This window comes from Ascaphus truei, chromosome 2 (assembly GCF_040206685.1).
Source record: "Ascaphus truei isolate aAscTru1 chromosome 2, aAscTru1.hap1, whole genome shotgun sequence".
In the NCBI taxonomy this organism is placed as follows: domain Eukaryota; kingdom Metazoa; phylum Chordata; class Amphibia; order Anura; family Ascaphidae; genus Ascaphus; species Ascaphus truei.
The window spans coordinates 433204943-433227123 of record NC_134484.1 but is presented as its reverse complement, the minus strand read 5'-3'; the positions used below and the strand labels follow the sequence as shown (position 1 = coordinate 433227123).

At 45.8% G+C, this 22181-nt stretch overlaps 1 protein-coding gene across 1 annotated transcript in view; it reads right to left on the bottom strand.

Moving 5' to 3' along the window:
* The window catches only part of PITRM1 (pitrilysin metallopeptidase 1), a 58892-nt gene extending 46944 nt beyond the window's left edge, over positions 1-11948 (bottom strand). The window contains exon 1 of the mRNA XM_075587774.1: positions 11817-11948. Within this exon, the coding sequence (XP_075443889.1) occupies positions 11817-11854 (38 nt within the window). The 5' untranslated portion in view covers positions 11855-11948. The remainder of the gene's footprint in view (positions 1-11816) is intronic.
* Positions 11949-22181: the final 10233 nt, after the last annotated feature.

The following is a 22181-nucleotide window of genomic DNA, read 5'->3' as shown; positions in this document are numbered from 1 at the left end:
GTTTTGGCTTAATAATTGCCCAGCTAGTTCAGTCGGTGTAATGGCTGTAGGTAGGCAGAGTATATTTTTTATATGTTAATGCCGTTCAACATCCACCAAGTCTCTGGGGCAGGTAAGCCCCGTCTGTTTGATATAGACCGTTGATTATGATATCAGTGGTGCCTTGCAGCCGCTCAGTGATGCACCCCAGTATTATAGGGGTATCAGAGTTGCTGCACTTTCGGAGCTTTTTTATCACCGCTCCTGAGTGGCGGCATCTGTTCAGTCCCCACCCGGCATGGTGTATTCATGAACACCGCCTAGTATATAAATGCCGGGTGGAACTCAGAGTGCAGACAGCGGCTATCTTCCGCGCTGTCTGACAGACGTCGCCGCACCAGTATGCGTGCTGACGTCACAGGGGAGCGCCCACCGACGTACGTTTCGCGTCACGCTGACGCTTTTTCAAGGTGGCCCCGCCTCTACGTTTGCCAGCGGTTTAAATAGCCGAGCGTTGCTATGGTAACGTTTGCAATCAGGTGAGTTTATCAATATAGTAAACGAAGTTGTTTGTGTTGATATTTATTTCTGTTGAAGTTGTTTGTTAATTTATTATGGGTTTCAGAGGCCAGAATGGGAGAAGGAGATCGAGAAGGAGACGCCGGTACTAACAACATCTCAGGAAGAGAATAGTCAAATCATCAATCTTTCATCAATGATATTAGATGACTCTCATTTGAAAGTACTCTCCATGGGCCTCTCTTTTTCACCCTCATCTGACCTCAACATCTTCGAATGGGTGAAAGATGTCAATCTCTTTGGTCGGAATCTCATGTTACATAAGTTCTTCAAGCGGAGAGAGGACTTTATGTATAAGAACATGGGCCTATTAGATCTAGACCAATTAGACCGTGAGAATCTGACCGCACTTATCTCACTCGAAGAAGAGTCAACTAGACCGATAGGTGAGGGACCATTCACAGATCTGAAACCCAGAGCCACTTTTATCCCACCACCAGGGATCTGTCCGAATGTAGAGGTATTCACCAAATTCGTTGTTACCGACTTGGAGAACATAAGATATGCCAAAAATACTGGCAACCTCAACACTCAGGAAAGAGTAGCCCTCAATGATCTACGTTCAAACTCCTCGATAGTAATAAAACCCTCTGATAAAGGGGGCAATATTGTCATTCTGGACAGAGAGGCCTATATCAAAGAAAACCTTAGACTCTTATCTGATTTATCTTGCTATGAGGTTCTGGGCAAAGATCCTACCATCCAATACAACCAAGAGCTCTTGACTATTCTAAATCTAGGCCTAAAAGACAAAGTAATAAACCAACGAGAATTCAACTGCATGTACAATAAGGTTCCAAAGATAGCTACATTCTATAGCCTCCCAAAAATTCACAAGCTTAAGAGTCCACCTCCGGGACGACCAATCGTCTCCGGAATTAACAACCTGAGTGAACAGGCAAGTGTGTATCTAGACAAAATACTGAGACCATTCGTGGTGGCACTACCCTCGTATCTGAGAGACACCACTGACATCTTGACTAGAATTGATGATATCATAATAGATGAAGAAACACTCCTCATCAGCATGGACGTGGAGGCCTTATACACAAGCATCATACATGAAAATGGCATAAATGCAACTCTGTATTTCTTGAAAACTAGAGGCCTGCTGTACATGAATCACAATAAATTTGTAGAACAACTACTTCGGTTTGTACTAACAAGAAACTATTTCCTCTTCAACAATAAAATGTACCACCAGGTGCAGGGAACAGCAATGGGGACTACATGTACCCCATCATATGCTAACCTGTACCTGGGTTGGTGGGAGGCCGAGATAGTGTTCACCGAAGAGAATGAAACATATACCAACCACATCATTCTATGGGCTAGATTTATTGACGATATCATCATTTTTTGGCAAGGACCACGCATGCTATTCATTGAGTTCATCAATAAACTGAACCAAAACTCTCTCAACCTAAGACTCACGTATGAAATAGGGGCTGATAGCGTAGTTTTCTTAGATCTAAGAATCACACGTGCTAACAATGGGAGGATTGAGACCACAATTCATCGCAAGACAACCGCTACCAACAGCCTATTACATGCTCAAAGCCACCATCCTCAAAACCTCATACATGGCATTCCAACGGGCCAATATCTAAGAGTAAAAAGAAACTGCTCAAACGATGAGGAATTTGAAGCACAGGCACGCTCTATGCAACAACGCTTCCTCGCAAGAGGCTACAGCAAAAATAGCTTGAAGAAAGCATATAATAGAGCAAAAAGCACACACAGAGCTTCACTGCTACATCCCAATCCAAAACAACGAGAACGGAAAATCATACGTCTGATAGGCACTCACAATAGACAATGGCCCAACATAGTTGAAATTGTGAAGAAACATTGGCACGTCCTTTTAGAGGACCCGGATCTGAGGGAGGTTCTACTATCCAGGCCAACTATGGTTAGTAGAAGATCGACCAATATACGAGACCTCTTAGTCCATAGTCATTTGAAACCTATCACCACTGGCACCTGGCTAGACAAGAGATCACCAGGGAACTACAAATGCCAGGGTTGCCGTGCCTGTCAGTACACTCAGTGCTCTAAAACCTTTGATAATTGGGACAGCAGTCGAACATTTACTATGCGTAACTTTGTAAATTGCAGAACAACTGGCGTGATCTACCAAGCCATCTGTGTGTGTGGCAGAAAATATGTGGGTAAAACCAGCAGGCAACTAAGACGAAGGGTCCTTGAGCATATAGGGTCTATTCGTAACAAATCTGATACCCCACTGGCCAAACATGTTAACAACTCGCATGGTGGAGATTACTCCAAACTGCGCTTCAAAGGCATTTGTCAACTCCCCGAAACCATCAGAAGGGGTGACTGGGACAGAGAGCTGCTCAAAAAAGAAGCACAATGGATTTATACCTTGGGAACGCTGTATCCCCAGGGTCTCAACGAAGGCTTCATGTTTGCCCCCTTTATAGGATAAGATCTATACACCTATCATCTCATGCTATATATATATATCTATATATAACATAGTCCATTGGCAACATACCCATAACAGCCTTAACTCCATCCTACTGAGCTTCCTATCAGCCCTGTCTCCCTCCCCATCAATGCAAGCATCTGGTTTATTTCATGAGTGGCATACAGCAGCTACTGACCCAATACCATTACAAGGATATGTCTAAAATTTGTACACTCATTTGACCATACATACTACCAGCTTTGCATAGACATGCAGTCTGTATCCTTAGTATGCTCTACCATCTGCTTTACCTCAGTATCATCAATTACTTACCTGAGTTACAAAGTGCTCGACCTCACACATGGTTTCACTGTCAGCTAGCCATAATAAATTAACAAACAACTTCAACAGAAATAAATATCAACACAAACAACTTCGTTTACTATATTGATAAACTCACCTGATTGCAAACGTTACCATAGCAACGCTCGGCTATTTAAACCGCTGGCAAACGTAGAGGCGGGGCCACCTTGAAAAAGCGTCAGCGTGACGCGAAACGTACGTCGGTGGGCGCTCCCCTGTGACGTCAGCACGCATACTGGTGCGGCGACGTCTGTCAGACAGCGCGGAAGATAGCCGCTGTCTGCACTCTGAGTTCCACCCGGCATTTATATACTAGGCGGTGTTCATGAATACACCATGCCGGGTGGGGACTGAACAGATGCCGCCACTCAGGAGCGGTGATAAAAAAGCTCCGAAAGTGCAGCAACTCTGATACCCCTATAATACTGGGGTGCATCACTGAGCGGCTGCAAGGCACCACTGATATCATAATCAACGGTCTATATCAAACAGACGGGGCTTACCTGCCCCAGAGACTTGGTGGATGTTGAACGGCATTAACATATAAAAAATATACTCTGCCTACCTACAGCCATTACACCGACTGAACTAGCTGGGCAATTATTAAGCCAAAACAACAACCACATTCATACATCTAGATCTGCAGATATAGAGCAACTCTATTAAAGGCAGCTGTAGAACACTGTTTCAAACACTTTTACTGGCAGAGATAAATCAGCTAGCCTGTCTTTAAAATTACTTGCTACCTCCATAGGGGGCACGAGCATTAACTCACCTCACTATCTATCTGGTGGGTTAATCAAATTATGCTCATTTGAGGCTATAAGAACTTAGAAATACACTACTAACAGTGGGATAGAAATAGTGCATATATTTGCGGCTCCCACTGATCAGCCTCTTCTCTTTCCCCCACAGCTACATAGTAGCCTCCCTTACAGATATCTTATTATACCCTGTGTTGCCTTGAAGGATATACAAATTAACCCCTTGTTGGCTTCTGTGACCAGCAAAGTGCAGCTAGGTCACACTGACTGAAAACTTTGTATGTGGGTTCAACCCGCAACACCCTAGCGATATACAGGTACTACTCTGTATTTAGTCACAGAACCACAAGTTATTCAGATGTGGCATGAAAGTAGTTTGACTGTCACTACACTCGAGTGACACATACCAGACTCTTTCAAACATTATAGATAGACCACACTGAGGCACCATATTAGTTTTAAAAAAAAATTATTTCATATGGTACCAGACATCCCCAAACATTCTCCTTCAAGTATTAGTTTATAAATAGACCTAGGGGCAATTCATTTAATACGTTTTTAATTGTGTTGAGTGTTTATGTACTTCACTTATTTTACCCATATACACTAATAAAGGTTCATTTTTTTAATCTATCTGTACCTATCACCGTATGAGTGCTTGTTCAAAAGGGGTTCTTTCACCTGTCTAGGCAGGTGTTCTTTTTGAGACTGATATATACAATGTTATTTTACCCAACTGCATCCTCTGGTACTGCCAAGGTTTAAATATGCATCTAGGTCATTTTAAACACTTGCCACTGAAAACAACTCAAAATGGAATGAAAGGGCCGCACACCCTCCTCAGACCTGGCTGTTAGGGGCCCCAAATCCCACTGCTAACCAACTATTTGTAAATTATTCCTTAAGCTAGGAGGAAGGAACCTGCAGACAATGATCTCCTTACTGGCTGGCTTCTCAAATATTTGGCGAGGAAGGAAACAAACCCTTCTTCAGCCTAAGCGGGATGACTATGAGGCAGCACTGCTAATCTGGATAAGCATATGTCTTGGTGCTCCAATTTCAAACCTTGTAAAATAGCGGGTGATTAAAATCTTTGACACTGCTGACTTTTTACACTGCCAAGATCCAGCATCCTGAAGACCTGACCAGTAAGAGAGACCATATTCTCAGTGTGGAACTGGAGATTTGATCACCAGAAAAACAGAACAGAATTTAAAAAAAAAAAAAAAAAAGGAAGAAGCCGAGACAATTAATAGGCAAGAAATACTACATGAAGAAATCAAATGTAATTAAAATATAGCATTGATGGTGCATGTTTTTTCCATTGCTACGTCAAAGTGTATAATTATAAAAACTCTTTATATGGGTAGTCCAAAATAAAATATAAAAAGTGCTTGGAATTGTGATTTTATTATTAGCCTAACTGCTAATTATTGTTTTAATGAAGACTCTATTACATTTTAATTTTTAAATTAGATACTGTAAACTTAATGTTATGTAAATAAAATAAACAGGCTATAAAACATTACATATTTTGTTCAGAGAATGGATACCTAAAACAAACTTTTATTACAGAACAAGGAGGATAGAGTCCATTGAATCATGTTGCTCAGTCCCTGCAGCACTCACTAATTGTTTAAGTATTCTGATAAGTTCATTGTTTACTTAGGGGGGGGGGAAATGAATTTGTTGCATCTTCATTAATTCCAGTTTACAAAGAAAAAACGTAAACACTTAAATGCCAGCGTAATTTTAAGTGATACATTTCTTAATATCGTTATCGCCCAATGTCCATGTAACTGTGTTCAAGGGACCAAAATAGACACTGAATACTACAGGAGAGACTGCATAGAGGTGGGTCAAATAGGCCAAGACCGTACAATTTGTACTACATACGGTAGGCACTATAAGGTAATGTGAAGCAATATACAGGCTACAAATACGTTGTACATTTTTCAGTCACTCTTGGTATTTAAGGAATTAAGTCAATTGATTACAATGTTGAAGTTACACCTACAGTTCTGTCACGAACGTCACCACAGTTGTATCAATTAACTGAAAGCTGTAACAGAGAAGACAAAATCTCTAGACTATACAACTAAACAATCAATACCATGTGTAACTGCTGGCACAAAACTTGTACCATAGCAAAGAGAACTTACCAGAGAAACAGACAGTTGCATGCAGCTTTGGCTGGGTCGGGGTTAATTAATATCCCGACATATATATGACGAGGCAAACAGTTGTACCACATGCATAGCGGGGGAAATGTAAGTAGGAAATAACCATAGTTCTAGACTCCCACTTCAAACTGTGCTACTCGCTTCTCCTCGGTACTACTACCCTCGGTTCCCCTGGTACTACAATAAGATTACAAGCTTTGGGGTGTGAGATTAATTATGTTTATAAATTCTATCCCCATTAGGTAACCAAAAAATATTTTATTTCAATCCAACAAAAGCTATGACTCCCACTTAGAATACTGAAAAACAACATTCTCAATACTAACACGTTTTACGGTTAACACACTATGGAGGTATATGTTATGCTTCTGAACATATAGAATTCACCCCCATAGCACGTAACAAAGTCTACACTGATGCAGTCTACGGAGTACTATTTATCTCTTTAGCATTGAAAGGGAATTCCAATGAAGCATCCATTTGTTTCTCAACTGATTAAAGGCAAAACAGGACAAACTCCCAGAGTGAGTCACCGATAAGAGAGAAACTAGCTGTCTCATGCTGAGCTAGTATTAAACATTTCTATGCAGTTACGTCCTTTGCAAATTGCCTGAAATCCAAAACGGTTATATAACTGATTGACTTTTGTAATTTCCTTCACTCTAAAATACATGTGCTAACTATTGAGTTGTGAGATTTCCCATTATTGTAAACTTGATGCCGCTCTTTATTTCTCCCAGAAACACAAGTACACAGTGTGTGTCTGATTTCTATTGCAGCATATTTTGTTAGCAGTGTATCTCTAATGACAGTCAAACTGTCACTTTCTATGGTGGAAGTTTGATGAAGAAAATAAAACATTTGATAAAAAAAAAATCAAATGGAAGTTTTGTTGCAAGAGGAAACCCCAGAACCCCAGTGGTCAGGAGTGAAAATAATGTCGGAACAGGTAAAGACACGAATATTGACATGAAGAGGCAAAACACACTCTAAATGATGTACTGGGAAACATACTGTACATAATGTGACTGTAGCTGAACCACTGACTTGTGCAACACAACAATGACATTGGATACTGACACAGCAAGGTGACATTGTTAGTGACACCCACAAAAATACTGACTATAAAACAATGTGATACAACCAGACTATGAAGAAATATACTGTATTAATGTTACACAATGTGATATAAATAAAGACTCTCAGACCGACACAAAACAAGACCTTGTTAGACAGTGCTGACCAAAGGACACCAATATGAAGCACATTGGACAAAGTTAGATGCAGACTTAGGCTGCGCTTATAGTGCCGGCGACGGCAAAACAAATGCATTGCCGCCGTTGTGTGCGCTTATAGTAAGCGCGACGCAATGGACCGTCAGATTAGTCGCGATCACTGGAAGTCATCATCTCTATTTGATTTTCCAGCGACCGTCGCCGGCACTATAAGCGTAGCCTTAGGCTGCGCTTATAGTGCCTGGCGACGGCACGTCGCTTCAAAACAAATCCATTGAATCTGTCGCATGCGCTTATATTAAGTGGGACGGCGACTGAGAGACGGAGCGACGTCGCGCCCAAAAATTTGGAAGCTAGTGAAATTTGATTTTTTTTAGAGACAGTTGCCACAAGTGACTGTCTCTAAACCAATCACAGAGCACTGCCCTATTCCTTGGTGATGTCACTGGCCTTGTCGTTGCTTAAAACTAAAGTTTAAGTTTCACCAGTGGCGACGGGTGACATCGGTCACGTCGCCGGCGCTATAAACGCAGCCTTAGGCTAAGGCCCCGGTCACGGCGCTCTAATGCGCGCCCGCGCTTTTGGCTGCGCGTTCCGGCGATTCCCCGGTCTGCAGCTCACTGCAGGAGCAGAGACCGGGGGGGGGGGCGTGGCGGAGGAGTGACGGGGCGCGGCCATGACGTCACCCGGCAGGTTCGCCCTCATTGGCTGAACCGCCGGGGGGCGTGCCTAGCCGCTCGACGCGAGTTCCTGCTCTCAATTTTATTGAGAGCAGGAGTAGCTCTCGCGCGAGCGCTGCGGCCCCCCCTCGCAGCGGGCCCGGCGCCATTGCGGGGAGGGCTCTCGTGAGCGCAGCGTCCGCCACAGCGGACGCTGTAGCAGGCAGCGGGGGCAAGGCCTTAGACAGCAACATGTTATACATACGCACACTAATATATATGTATATTTCACGTTATACATGCAGACTTGGATGGTGAGGCCAACATGTGAAGAAGTGATGTATACACAGACAATATTGACTAACACCTAAAAGTCACAGGAGTGGCTCAGTGAGTAAAGAAACTGGCACCGAGTTTGAAGCAGGAGAACCTGGTTCAATTCCCGGTGTCGGCTCCTTGTGACCTTGGGCAAGTCATTTTGTCCCTCTGTGCCTCTGGCACCAAAAACATAGATTGTAAGCTCCATGGCACAGGGACCTGTGCCTGCAAAATGTCTCTGTAAAGCGTTACGTAAGGCTGAGTTTATAGTGGAGAGTGGCCGTGCTCTCCAGCGCTGATGCTCACCTCTCGCTTACCAAGCGGCTGCTTTTCATGTTCTTGCCCCTCAGGGATCTGTGTGATGGATATGTATGTATGTTATATAGATTATCCAATATATATATGTATATCATTTAATATATATCCCCTACATCCATGGATATAGATATATATAATGAATATTTACCAGATGTTGGTCCGGGAAAAAGAGACAGCACACAGCCAGGTAGGTACAAAAGAACTGGCTGTGTGCTGTGTCTTTTTCCCGGACCAACATCTGGTAAATATTCATTTTATGTGTGCATATGGGATAAGCATCAGTAGTTTACAGTGTGCCAACTGTCCTTGTTTTTTGTGTATGTATGTATATATCTCTCAAATTTAAAAAAATTATAATTTCAATTTTTTTGTACACAGCGCACACAGCACTCTCACTGCGCACACAGCACTCTCACTGCGCACACAGCACACTCTCACTGCGCACACAGCACACACTCACTGCATACACAGCACCAACACAGACACTCTCTCGACCTGGGCTGTGCTAGGGAAATATTATGTGCGGGTTTTTGAATGTATTTATTGGGTAAGGATCAGTCAGATAAATCGGTCTGCACTTATATTGTATGTCTTTATTTATATAGCGCCATAAATATACATAGTGCTTCACAGTAGTAATAGATGTTGTAATCATATAAATAACAAATAATATAAATAACAGGTCATGGGAATAAGTGCTTCAGACATAAGAGTAACAGGAGTCCCTGCTCCGAGGAGCTTACAATCTAATTGGTAGGTAGGAGAACGTAAAGAGACAGTAGGAGGGAATTCTAGTAAGTGCGTCTGCAGGGGGCCAAGATTATCCAGAGTGCTATTCATATGCTTCTTTAAGCAAATGTGTCTTAAGGTGGGTCTTAAAGGTGGATATATAGTGAAGCCTCAGACCTGCCTGGTCTCCGGATTTTATCCTCTATCATACTGTATATATAAATATACATCTTAATTCTTTAGGGTTTCCTTGTATTTTTGCCCTATACGTCTGAATCCTGTTGCTGTAATTAACTCCTCTGCTGGGAGGCTGTATCGTGCACCCTGTCCTATGAAAGACTTTTTCATGCCCTCCTTGAATGTCCCCCCGAACCCCAGTGTCACAGCGTCCCCCCTCTGTCCTGTATCTTAAAGCAACGTTCTGTGGTTTCAGACTTTGCTGCAAAAGGGTGAGATGTGCGTGAGGGTGTACCCGGGGATCAGGCCATTATTGTCGCACTGACTCAAACACAAACTCTGTGACACTGACACACACACATTGTGGCACTGATACAAACTCACACTGACATACGCCTATTGTAACACTGACCCAAATACTGTGAACTTGACACTGACACAAACACAGTGACACTAGCACACTGTGACGCTGACACACAAACACAGTGACACTTGCACACTGTGACGCTGGTACACTGACACAAAAAGTGACACTAGCACACTGTGACGCTGGTACACGGACACTGACACAAACACAGTGACACACCACCCCGCTCACACCACTGCTCCGCTCGCTTCACCCGCTCCCCCACCCCCTCTCCATCACCCGCCCCGGGCAGGCAGGTAGCCACGGGAACCGGGGCAGAGGGGGGACACCTCCCTCCTCCCCCCGATCGGGTGCGCGGTGGCTTTTTTTTGTTTTTTTAATTAGCACGACCGCGGAGGGAACAATGGCCGCTCTCGGATCTAAGCTCATTTCTGAGCTGCACTCTGATTGGAGGCTGTGCGGTCACGTGACCGCACCTCCTCTCCAGCAAGCGTTGAAACACAGATTTGCCTGTAGCCAAAAGCTGAGCGAGGTTCCGCAAGCGTAAGCTTTCACTCAGAATGGCACCATAATATATAATGGGCCAGATTATATGCTAAGCGAGCCTCAGCAAGCACTACGACACTATAAACAAACTAGCAGCGCTATACAAGAACATGCTATTATAATTATTATCACACACTGATAACAAGACATACACACATACATACACACATGCCGGCAGTGACACACACACAGGGCATGCCGGCAGTGACCCACACACACACAAAGCGCATGCCGGCAGTGACACACACACACAAAGCGCATGCCGGCAGTGACACACACACACACAGCGCATGCCGGCAGTGACACACACACAGGGCATGCCGGCAGTGACCCACACACACACACACAGCGCATGCCGGCAGTGACACACACACAGGGCTTGCCGGCAGTGACCCACACACACAGCGCATGCCGGCAGTGACATACACACACAGTGCATGCCGGCAGTGACACACACAAAGCGCATGCCGGCAGTGACATACACGGGGCATGCCGGCAGTGACATACACGGGGCATGCCGGCAGTGACATACACGGGGCATGCCGGCAGTGACATACACGGGGCATGCCGGCAGTGACATACACGGCGCATGCCGGCAGTGACATACACGGCGCATGCCGGCAGTGACATACACGGCGCATGCCGGCAGTGACATACACGGCGCATGCCGGCAGTGACATACACACACGGCGCATGCCGGCAGTGACACACACGGCGCATGCCGGCAGTGACATACACGGCGCATGCTGGCAGTGACATACACACACAGTGCATGCCGGCAGTGACATACACGGCGCATGCCGGCAGTGACATACACACACGGGGCATGCCGGCAGTGACATACACGGGGCATGCCGGCAGTGACATACACGGGGCATGCCGGCAGTGACATACACAGCGCATGCCGGCAGTGACACACACAGCGCATGCTGGCAGTGACACAGACAGCGCATGCTGGCAGTGACACAGACAGCGCATGCCGGCAGTGACACACAGACAGCGCATGCCGGCAGTGACACACAGACAGCGCATGCCGGCAGTGACATACACACACACAGCGCATGCCGGCAGTGACATACACACACACAGCGCATGCCGGCAGTGACACACACGCACACACACAGCATGCCGGCACTGACACACACGGGTACTTGTGTCTCTGTATTACCGGCTCAGCAGGAGCCCCGCTCGGCTCTGCCGGATCATGTCCTGGCCGCAGTGTTTCTAGCCTCCCTGGCTCCCTGCCTGCTGACAAGTGACCTCTCCGCTTCCCACCATCCCGCATCCCCATTGGTGGGAGCCCGAGCAAGATCACACGGGATTGGCTGAGCCGTACGAATGAACTCATGCCTTGGCGAGGGGACAGCGGCACATGTGGTTAATCGGCTTGAACTGCCAGGCTGTGTGTTATGTACAGTACACTCTTATTGTATAGTGTATCTATGCATGCGCGGTGCAAAGCTATGATGTCTGTGTTAGGAATGCATTCATGTTATGTGTGCTATGTATTTATGGATGAGAGGCAAGAATATGTGGTGATACTGTATACAGTATTTCTGCGTGGTGAATATATAGTATATGTAATGTAACTGTGATAACCAGTATGTCTGTGTGCAATGTATTTATGTAATGTATATGTATGTTTGCTAGTGTTATATATGCTGTGTGTGGTATATATATGTATGTTTGTGCAATGTATGTGTCTGTAGTGTAGGTGGGCGATACATCTGTGTGAGATGTATGGATATGTAGTGTAGGTTTGCGATATATGTATGTGCCGGGCCATGCAAGGGTATTCAGCGCCCTAAGCGAACCTTAAGCCTTGCGCCCCCCTTCACACTAAACTTTCTTCTTTTGTTTATGTATGTTACATCCAAATTCGTAGTCCCCCATTCTCTCTATCACCCTCCCCTCTTCATCTTTTACACCCTTCCTCCTCATCAAGGAAGGATTAAGACCCCCGGGGGCTCCTAGGCACCAAGACTTTGGGGGGCGTTTCTCACAGTTTATGTTTAATAAAAAACACTCCACCTCCCCCAATACATACAATAACACCCTACCCCAATACATATACATATAATGGACCCCACCCCAAATAAATATACATACAATAACCCTCCCCCAATACATACAATGACCTTCCCCCAATACATATGTGATGTAGGGGGTAACAAGGCTCTCAAAGGTTAAGCCCGTTTTTGGTTACCCCTGATCCGTATATAAGGGTTCAAGAGAGTTAGCTCTTGGGCCCAGTAACATTGTAACTTTCCAATGCATAACATGTAATAAAAATATTTTATGTGTTTTTATTTTTCCGGGCATGTCAGCGAGCGGGGATTGCTAGGGCATTAGTTTCAAGGGGGATTTTGCAGAGGAATTGTTGTCAGAATGTGCCTAGGTAGTTGGGGTCCGGAGTTGTCGGTTCCCCTAAAATGTACCCGGGAATGATGCTTGATTTTCGGATACATGTAGGCACATTGTCCCGGCAATATCTCCCCCTGAAAATGCTTGCGCAACTCACCGCTAGGATTCCCTGCTTCAGCATAGCCCAGAAAGGTAAATGGGGCACAGGGATGAAAAGTGTCTCTGTAACTGAAGGGATCCCTAGGTTAAGGGGGTACCCCAGTTAATGCCCAGGTAGCTCAGAACCTGTATTGGGTCTGTGGGTGCTCCAACCGTAGATGAGGTTGTGAGGGGACTCTCAGAGTCCAAGCTAAGTCCAGTAGATAGTGTAAAGCCTGCTAGAAATAAAAGTACATCTTTCTATTCTATTCCCCATACCCAGGGACTTAGGGATGTATTAAAGTATAGTTTAATTAATACATTGTAATGTACTGTTGTGTACTGTAAGGCACTGGGACTTTCGGAACCGATGTTCAAACAGACTGCCAGGGCTAACCCATAGGTGCCAGTAAGTCTGCTTGACATCGTAGTTCAAAGTAGCCAGAGATGCAGGTGTGAAAGCCATTTGGGTAGCAGGGAAGGGCTCAAGTACTTAGGTACGGAGGACAATGGCAGTCGTCCGGCTGCCATTTGTTCTGTCAGACCAAGTGGAGCCTGACCGAGCGGGTGGCATTGAGATAGCCAGGGACAGAGGTAACAAACTTGTGCATGTCCCTTGGCAATTTCATATTTCCCGCTGGCCCGGCTTTTCAGACGGGCTTGGCTCTGATTGGCTACTGAGAAAGTTCCCATCCGATGATTGGCTGCTGAGTTTCATGAATGAAACTCAGAATACTATAAGAAATGTCTGAGCCTATGAGATTAGAGATTCCCAGTAGAAAGAGCACAGGCGGGCTTTTCAAAGTTGCTCTTGCGCAAATAGCAGAGCAAGCGGCTTCGATTTCAAGCCAGGAAAGCCTGCCTGCCAGATTCTAAGTCCAGCTTTTTGCGAACAAGTTCTCAACAACGAACGTAGCTGTCGCAGCTGGGATTTGATGCAGATTTTGGTTCCAGACAATCAGTGGTAGCTCGCGGTCAAGAAAAGTCCAAGTTCTCAGAAGAGAAGGGAGTGGTGGCGTGTGGAACTTCACGCCGATTTAGGAACCAGGAGATTCCGGGCTAAATCCCGGTCAGGGTAACACTCTTATTTAAAGTTTCCTGCACCTAGGAGAGTCTAGTTTTCGACCCCCAGTAATTGTGTTTTTCATCTGTATTTTGTGTATCATAGTGTGTAAGCGAATTTGTGCAAATAAATTACAATTTAATTATCGTGTTTTGCTCAATGAATGATCCTGGTAAAAAGGTGTAAACTGCCTGGTCTCCCGTGACAACATACAGTAACTCCTTCCCCCAATACATACAATAACCCTCCCCTAATACATATATAGAGGGGGAGTAAAGCTTCATTCTTGCAGCAGACGCCTGAGTCAGAGTAAGCAGAGGCTGCTGCTGGAGCCTGTAGATTGCAGCAGGAGACAAATCGCTGGGATGGCGTTTGGGGAAAGCAGGCTCATTTTATCCTACTCAAGTGTTTTCCTAACGTTCTCAGACTATCTGAAGTTTTCATCAGGGAGATTTTTCGTCTTCATGGAACACCTCTAGTCATCGTCTCGGATCGTGGATCACAGTTCATTTCAAAATTCTGGAGGGCCTTCTGCCAACAACTGGGCACTGCCCTTCATTTTTCCTCTGGGTACCATCCTCAAACCAATGGTCAAACCGAATGGACCAATCAATCCCTCAAGCAGTTCATCCGCTGTTTAATTTTGGACGCTCAGGACAATTGGACAGACCTTCTGCCATGGACTGAATTTTCCCATAATAATTTGCAATACGAATCCACACAAGAATCTCCCTTCTTCACTAACTATGGATTTCATCCTCCAGCCCTCGATACCTCAGTCCCCAAATCTGGGGTTCCGGCAGCGGAGAACAGGATTCAATATCTTCAGGAGTCCTGGGAAAAAAATCAGGAAAACCTAAGAAACGCTGTATCTATGCAGAAGAAGCAGGCAGATCGCCATCGTCGTGAGACTCCCAATTGCAGAACAGGTCAAAAGGTCTGGCTTTCGACAAAAAACATCTGCCTGAAGGTACCCACCCCAAAGTTGGCACAGAGGTTCATTGGACCTTTCGTCATCACCGAAAAGGTTAATCCAGTGGCCTACCAGTTGTAGCTGCCAGCGTCGATGAAAATACCATCAGTGTTTCACGTGACCCTGCTGAAACCTTTCGTTCAGGATCCTCACTCATCCGCTCCGGGTTCACCTCCTCAACCTATCCTAATAGAAGGTCAGCAAGTTTTTGAGGTCCAGGCTATCCTGTATTCCAAAATTTCCAGGGGAGGACTCCAGTACCTGGTACATTGGAAAGGCTTAGATCCTGAGTAACGTGAATGGATTCCCCGGGAACAATTACACGCCTCAAGGCTTATCCGGGACTTTCACCTTAAATACCCTTCCAGATCATCCCTGGGTCGACCGGAGGTCGCCCCTGAAGGGGGGGGCACTGTCAGGATCAGGCTTAGATACCGCCTCCCAGATGCATCACACAGCAGTGGTGCCAGGCACCACATGCCGCACAAGGCAGAACCCAGGAGGGACAGACTCCAAGCTCCACCCTCCTGATGTGCCCGCTGGTGACAAGGGTGACACGTGCCACACGCGCGCATGCCGAGCTGTTGGCAATAGTGCTAGGATCAACATCAGTTGTTCATCACCTGCTGCGCATTCCCTTCCCTCCTTTCAGCACACAATGTATGTTTTATGACCTCACTCCCTTCAGCCTTCCTATTGGGCCCCAGTCCTTTATATGCTCGGTCAGCCCCTAGGCAATTGACTGAGTATAAACTTTGTTTTATTTACGCACGTTAAGTACGCACGCTCACGGACCTTGCGTGGCCTTATCCCCGTCCGCGGATTCGGACCCCGCCCCCCGCTCTGACGCATGGTGGGTGCGTTCGGCCAGCTTCCTTGCTGACGCGCGGTCCAAGCCCCGCTCTGGTGATGGAAAGGAGTGACGCTCACTCTCGGATCTGCCCCCTGACCTCCGTGACACGTGTGGGTCGCCGCGCGATTGGTCCCACCCCCTCTTGCTCTAAGGACATTCAGAATCGGAGTGGGAGTGATGCGCACTCCAGGCCCCGCTCCCTGACCTCTGTGATGCGCGTGGGTCAGCGCGCGAGCAGTTCCGCCCCCATTCCCGATTAGGCTGTGTCATAGGGCACACCTGTGTGCACCAGCAGCCTATCGGTGCTTACTTCCTGGTTCTGCCCTGGCTGGCTATTGGAGGCTCTGCCTTTATGTACCTTGAGTCTACTCTAATTTCTTGCTGAGCATAGTCTAGTGTGATGCCGTGCCTTGCTGCATTCCAGTTCCTGTGAACTTGCCTTGCCTTGCTGATTTACCTCTTGTTGCCTACCTGGCTTGTCTTTTGGATTCCGCACCTCTCCTCTCCTGATCCGGCTATGAACGACCATTCTCCTGTCTCCAGTCCTGACCTTGGCTAAGTATACTAACGATCCGATACTCTCCTATCCTGAACCTGGCTACGTAACCCGACTATCCGCTACTCTCCAATCCTGAACATGGCTACGCACTCCGACGATCCGCAACTCTCCACTCCAGACCTGGCAAGTACTTACACAACTCTCAAATCTATAACCTTGACCTGGCTTGAACGACTACTCTACATCCTAGGCGCGCCCGCGTGGCTGTGGTTCGGCGTTAACCAATTCCCTACCTCAGCACTGCGGTCGTGCTTCGTTTGTGGTGAGCTACGCGTTACACTAGCTACTCGTTGCCACTGCGTTGCTTTGCCTTGTCTCTCGTCGTGACCTCAGCTTGTACCTGAACCCCTGCCTTCTTAGACCCCTAGACCTTGGCTCGCTTCTGTACTCCCGCTCTCTCCACTCCTTGACCACAGCTACGGATATACGACTACTCTCCACTCTCCAACCCCTGACTACGGCCCCATGACCTACCTGAACTCTCCTACCCTGACCCGGTTCCACAACACTAACTCTGCAGTCCGGACTCGGTCTCGTGTTGTAGGTCGGTAGTTATATACACCCCACATCAGCCCCGCGGTCTTGTCCTGTTTGTGGTGAGCACACGTTACAGGCAGGTGGGGGAAAGCAACAGAGATGTCCACAGGAAGGACGGGAAGCCGGGGACCCCGGATCTCTCCAGTTTTAGCCGGGTTCAGTCGGCGACAGCTGACAAAGGGAAAGAAATCAAGATGGTGCCGATTTGAGCGTACGGGAGCTCGCAGCACCAGCCCCAAAGAAGGAGGCTGCTGGATCAGGAGCAGGATGGGTAAGGGAACAATTCCCTATTGGGTGCTCTAATGCCTGGTCAAAGGTTGTGGAAAATGAAATCCTCTTAAAATAAATGTAAGAGCAGGATCAGTTCCCCTTTACTCTCTTTTTGCACTCTTCTTATCACAGTGTGACTCTAGCCTATAAAACATGTGGCAGGCATAGCCCAAAGCAAGTATATACATACGGTAAGGAGCTCTAGGAATCAGGAGATTGTAAACCGCTGACCTGACCAGTGAGTAATGTACTCTTCTTCAGTGATCCCTCTCTGGGTGGGTCCGCAGACATCCCGTGGCTCCATGTCCTCTCAGTGATCAAACAGCATACCACACTGGCTAGGAGATGAGTCACATTCAGAAATACTCTTTTTCATATACTCACACTACCGGAGCTTTTTTGTCCCGCTTCGGTGTGAGGCTTGTTGGGGGAGATCCCGTTCCGTCGCGTGCTTCAATCCCAAACGACAGCAATGGCAAAGAATGGGATGTAGGATTGAGCACTGCAAAAATAGTTTTTGCTGTGCTCACTCCTACATCCCCTTCTTTGCCATTGCTGGATCAGAAGGAGAAGCCCTGGAGAGACAAGCAACGCTGAGAAACTCAGCAAACAGGGACACTGCAGGAAAAGAATCACAGGTGACAGCTGCTGCTGTGAGAGAGACAGTCACTGCAGAGGAAGACACGGTGATCACAAAGCAGGATCTGCAGTGTATGCTTAGAGAAATGCAAATGTTTTTCCTGTCAGCTCTGGTGATATTGTCCATTTGACGGACCTCTGCGGAGGTGAAAAGTGGGAGCGCTTGCTTGCGTCAGTATTAACCCTTGTCCCATATGCAGGTCACGTGCTTGCAGGGGTGTCGTACATGACAAATTAATATCTGTCGCTTATTACCTCTTAAACATACAGTGTGTGATGTCAGAACGTGCCCTTCGGTGACATAATTACAGATTTGTAACTTTTATTATGCAGAGGCGATGACATCACAGGATATTCAAATTTTTAATTAAGTCACTCTTGGTTTGATACCTTCTGTAGCCATGTCCCCTTGCCATTCAGGCAGATTAGGCAGTGAGGCATTTAAAGTGAGCTTTTAAGTGATAAATACAGTTAGACTATAGTTAATATACTCACTTTCTTCATGCAATGACCAATAACCTCAGCTGATATGACATGGATCTAATTGCATACTCTTCACAGGTATGTTCCTGATGCTGTGCAAATCCTGTGTAAAAGCCTGACTGTGGCCTTGTAGAATTGATATAAGTATGTTCCTGATGCTGTGCAAATCCTGTGTAAAAGCCTGACTGTGGCCTTGTAGAATTGATATAAGTATGTTCCTGATGCTGTGCAAATCCTGTGTAAAAGCCTGACTGTGGCCTTGTAGAATTGATATAAGTATGTTCCTGATGCTGTGCAAATCCTGTGTAAAAGCCTGACTGTGGCCTTGTAGAATGGATATAAGTATGTTCCTGATGCTGTGCAAATCCTGTGTAAAAGCCTGACTGTGGCCTTGTAGAATTGATATAAGTATGTTCCTGATGCTGTGCAAATCCTGTGTAAAAGCCTGACTGTGGCCTTGTAGAATTGATATAAGTATGTTCCTGATGCTGTGCAAATCCTGTGTAAAAGCCTGACTGTGGCCTTGTAGAATTGATATAAGTATGTTCCTGATGCTGTGCAAATCCTGTGTAAAAGCCTGACTGTGGCCTTGTAGAATTGATATAAGTATGTTCCTGATGCTGTGCAAATCCTGTGTAAAAGCCTGACTGTGGCCTTGTAGAACTGATATAAGTACTGTATGTTCCTGATGCTGTGCAAATCCTGTGTAAAAGTCTGACTGTGGCCTTGTAGAATTGATATAAGTTAGTATGTTTGAATGTAAAAAGTAAATTTTTTTTTCCTCTTAACTCTGTGCTGTTAATTGACCAAATGGAACAAGCTGATTTATTGGGGAGGAGGAGGGTCATGTGACTGTTTTTTCTGTATAATACCAACACCTTTGCTGCATTAGGCAGTGAGGCATTTAAAGTGAGATTTTAAGTGATAAATACAGTTAGACTACAGTTTGACGAGGTGACTGGGGACTGGATCTACTGCAAACTCTTTTACTCAATGCAACAAACGGTAAACTATTCAGATCACACTATGATCCCATGCTTCCTAACCTGCATATTTTAACCCCCCACCCCTTTACAACTTATTCACTGCAGTCTCTCCCAAAACAGACTGCACAATACACTGAAACCCTGAATTGACTCTAGCATTGCAATACAGCTAAACATTTGACAAGGAACAGGCACACACCTGATGTTTAGTCTGCTCACACTCACTCTGCTCACAACAGCTCCTTGCAGCACTGCCTACCTCTGGCATCATGAACCTGCTATGTATTTTAACTTTTTTCCCTCTATCCACTACAAACTCCTCCATCCAGGCCCACACCCAACATCACCATACACCCTGGACTACTCAGAAGCCTTGCACTATCTACTGAATGTTGGTGAAGAACTCTAAAAACCAGCACACCAACCACTGCTCACTCAAATGGCAAACACCACAAATTTACAACTTGCAAACAACTACCCACATTTCTACTCATACTATTACTCTCTTTAGCAGGTGATATTGAACCTAACCCAGGTCCTCCCATTTCAGCTCTGTCCCATGCCCCTGAGAATTCCACCTTTAAAGTCCAAAAAGGGCTATCTGTCGCCCATCTAAACATCCGGAGCCTGCTGCCCAAACTGGACGAACTAAGGGCATGGTGCCTTATGCATAAACCAAAAGCCATCGTTCTTACGGAAACATGGCTATCCCCTAAAACCCCTGATGCAAACATTGCCATTCAGGGATACTCCATTTTTAGAAGAGATAGGTCAAAGAGAGGAGGAGGGGTGTTATTTTATATTGCAGACACATTACAATTTACACTGTTAAATTGCCCACCAAGCCCATCCTCTTTTGAAATTCTAGTTGGCAAAATCTGCCTCCCCTTTTCTAAGCCCATCTTGCTTGCTGGCATCTACCGCCCCCCTAAAGCCCCTCTACAATCCCTGACTGATATCACCCAATTTCTTGGCTCCATTTCCTCTCTGAATGAGAAGAGTGAGCTGCTAGTTCTTGGGGATTTCAACTTCAATTGGCTTGACCCTAAAAACCACAAAATTCAGATACAACTCAAGTCACTTAACCTATCGCAACTCATTTCCCAACCCACACGGATAAACCTGAAATCGCACAACCATTCCTTGCTAGACTGGATTCTCTCCTCAAACCCCAGCAGAATCCAATCCTCTGGCATCCTTCCTGATATTTTCAGTGACCATGCAATAGTGTACTGTGTAAGGAAAATTAAACCGCCCCATTCAATCCCTAAAGTTCTCCTCACTAGAACATTTAAATTTTTTAACCCACAACAGTTTCTGGATGACCTTACCAACTGCCCATGGCACAAAATCGATTTAATTCCCGACCCTGATTCTGCGCTCGACTATTTCCAATCCGAGTTCTTAAAACTCTGCGATACCCATGCTCCACTACGCAAAATAAGAGTACGGGGGGCCCACCTTCCATGGGTTACACCAGACCTTATAGCACTCTACCAGCTCAGGGATGCCTTGTGGATAAGCTACAAAGTAACTGGCACTACCAAGGATCTCAATCACTACAGATGCATGCGGAACATGTGCACAAGGCAAACAAGGCATGCAAAAGCACAATATTACTCTGACAATCTCCACCAGAATACATCAAACCCAGCTAACTTCTGGAAGGTTATCAACAATATATTCCAGCCTCCTAACCATCAACAACCAAGTCATATCACTAAGGGGGATATTACTCTGACAAACCCCACTGACATTGCAAATGCATTCAATGATTACTTTGTGGGGTATGCCACTAACTTATTAGCGAAACACAGCCCAAACCACAAACCTGAATCTCATCCTGGGAGTACCCCTACAGTCCCACCCTGTCCCAACACTGCCCACAATTTTCAATTTGGCCCAGTATCTGAAGAGGAGATTATACAAGCGCTCCTCAAACTAAAACTAAGCAGCCAATGTGGACCCGACTTACTACAATCTAGGTTCCTACGACTTGGTGCCCCAGCCATTGCCAAACCAATTGCGTCCATAGTCAACTCTATCCTGTCTGCAGGCCACATCCCTAAGACCTGGAAAACTGCCAGAGTTGTCCCAATCTTCAAAAGTGGGGACAAAAACACTGTCTCAAACTACAGGCCAATCTCACTTCTCCCAATTCTATCCAATCATGGAAAAATGTGTCCTCTCCCAATTAACCGATTTCTATACCAAGACAAATTTCCCTAGCCAATTCCAATCTTGGTTTCGTCCCAAACACTTCACCGTAACTACCCTGCTAAAAGTTTGCAATGAAATCCAGTGTGGAATGGAACAGGGACAACTCACTGGTGCAGTATTCCTAGATTTTGCAAAGGCGTTTGACACAGTTGATCATGCTATCCTGCTTAACAAACTCCAGAGCTCTGGAATAGGGAAGCATGCTTTAAAATGGTTTCAGTCCTACCTATCAGGAAGATCCCAACATGTGTCCATCTCAGGCTCTAACTCCAACCCCCTGGATATCACCTGTGGTGTCCCGCAAGGCTCTGTTCTGGGGCCCCTACTCTTCTCAGTGTTCATTAATGATCTTCCCACAGCTTGTAAGGAAGCCTCAATACACATGTATGCAGATGACACAATCCTATATGCACACAGCCATAGCCTCTCTGACCTTCAACACATACTT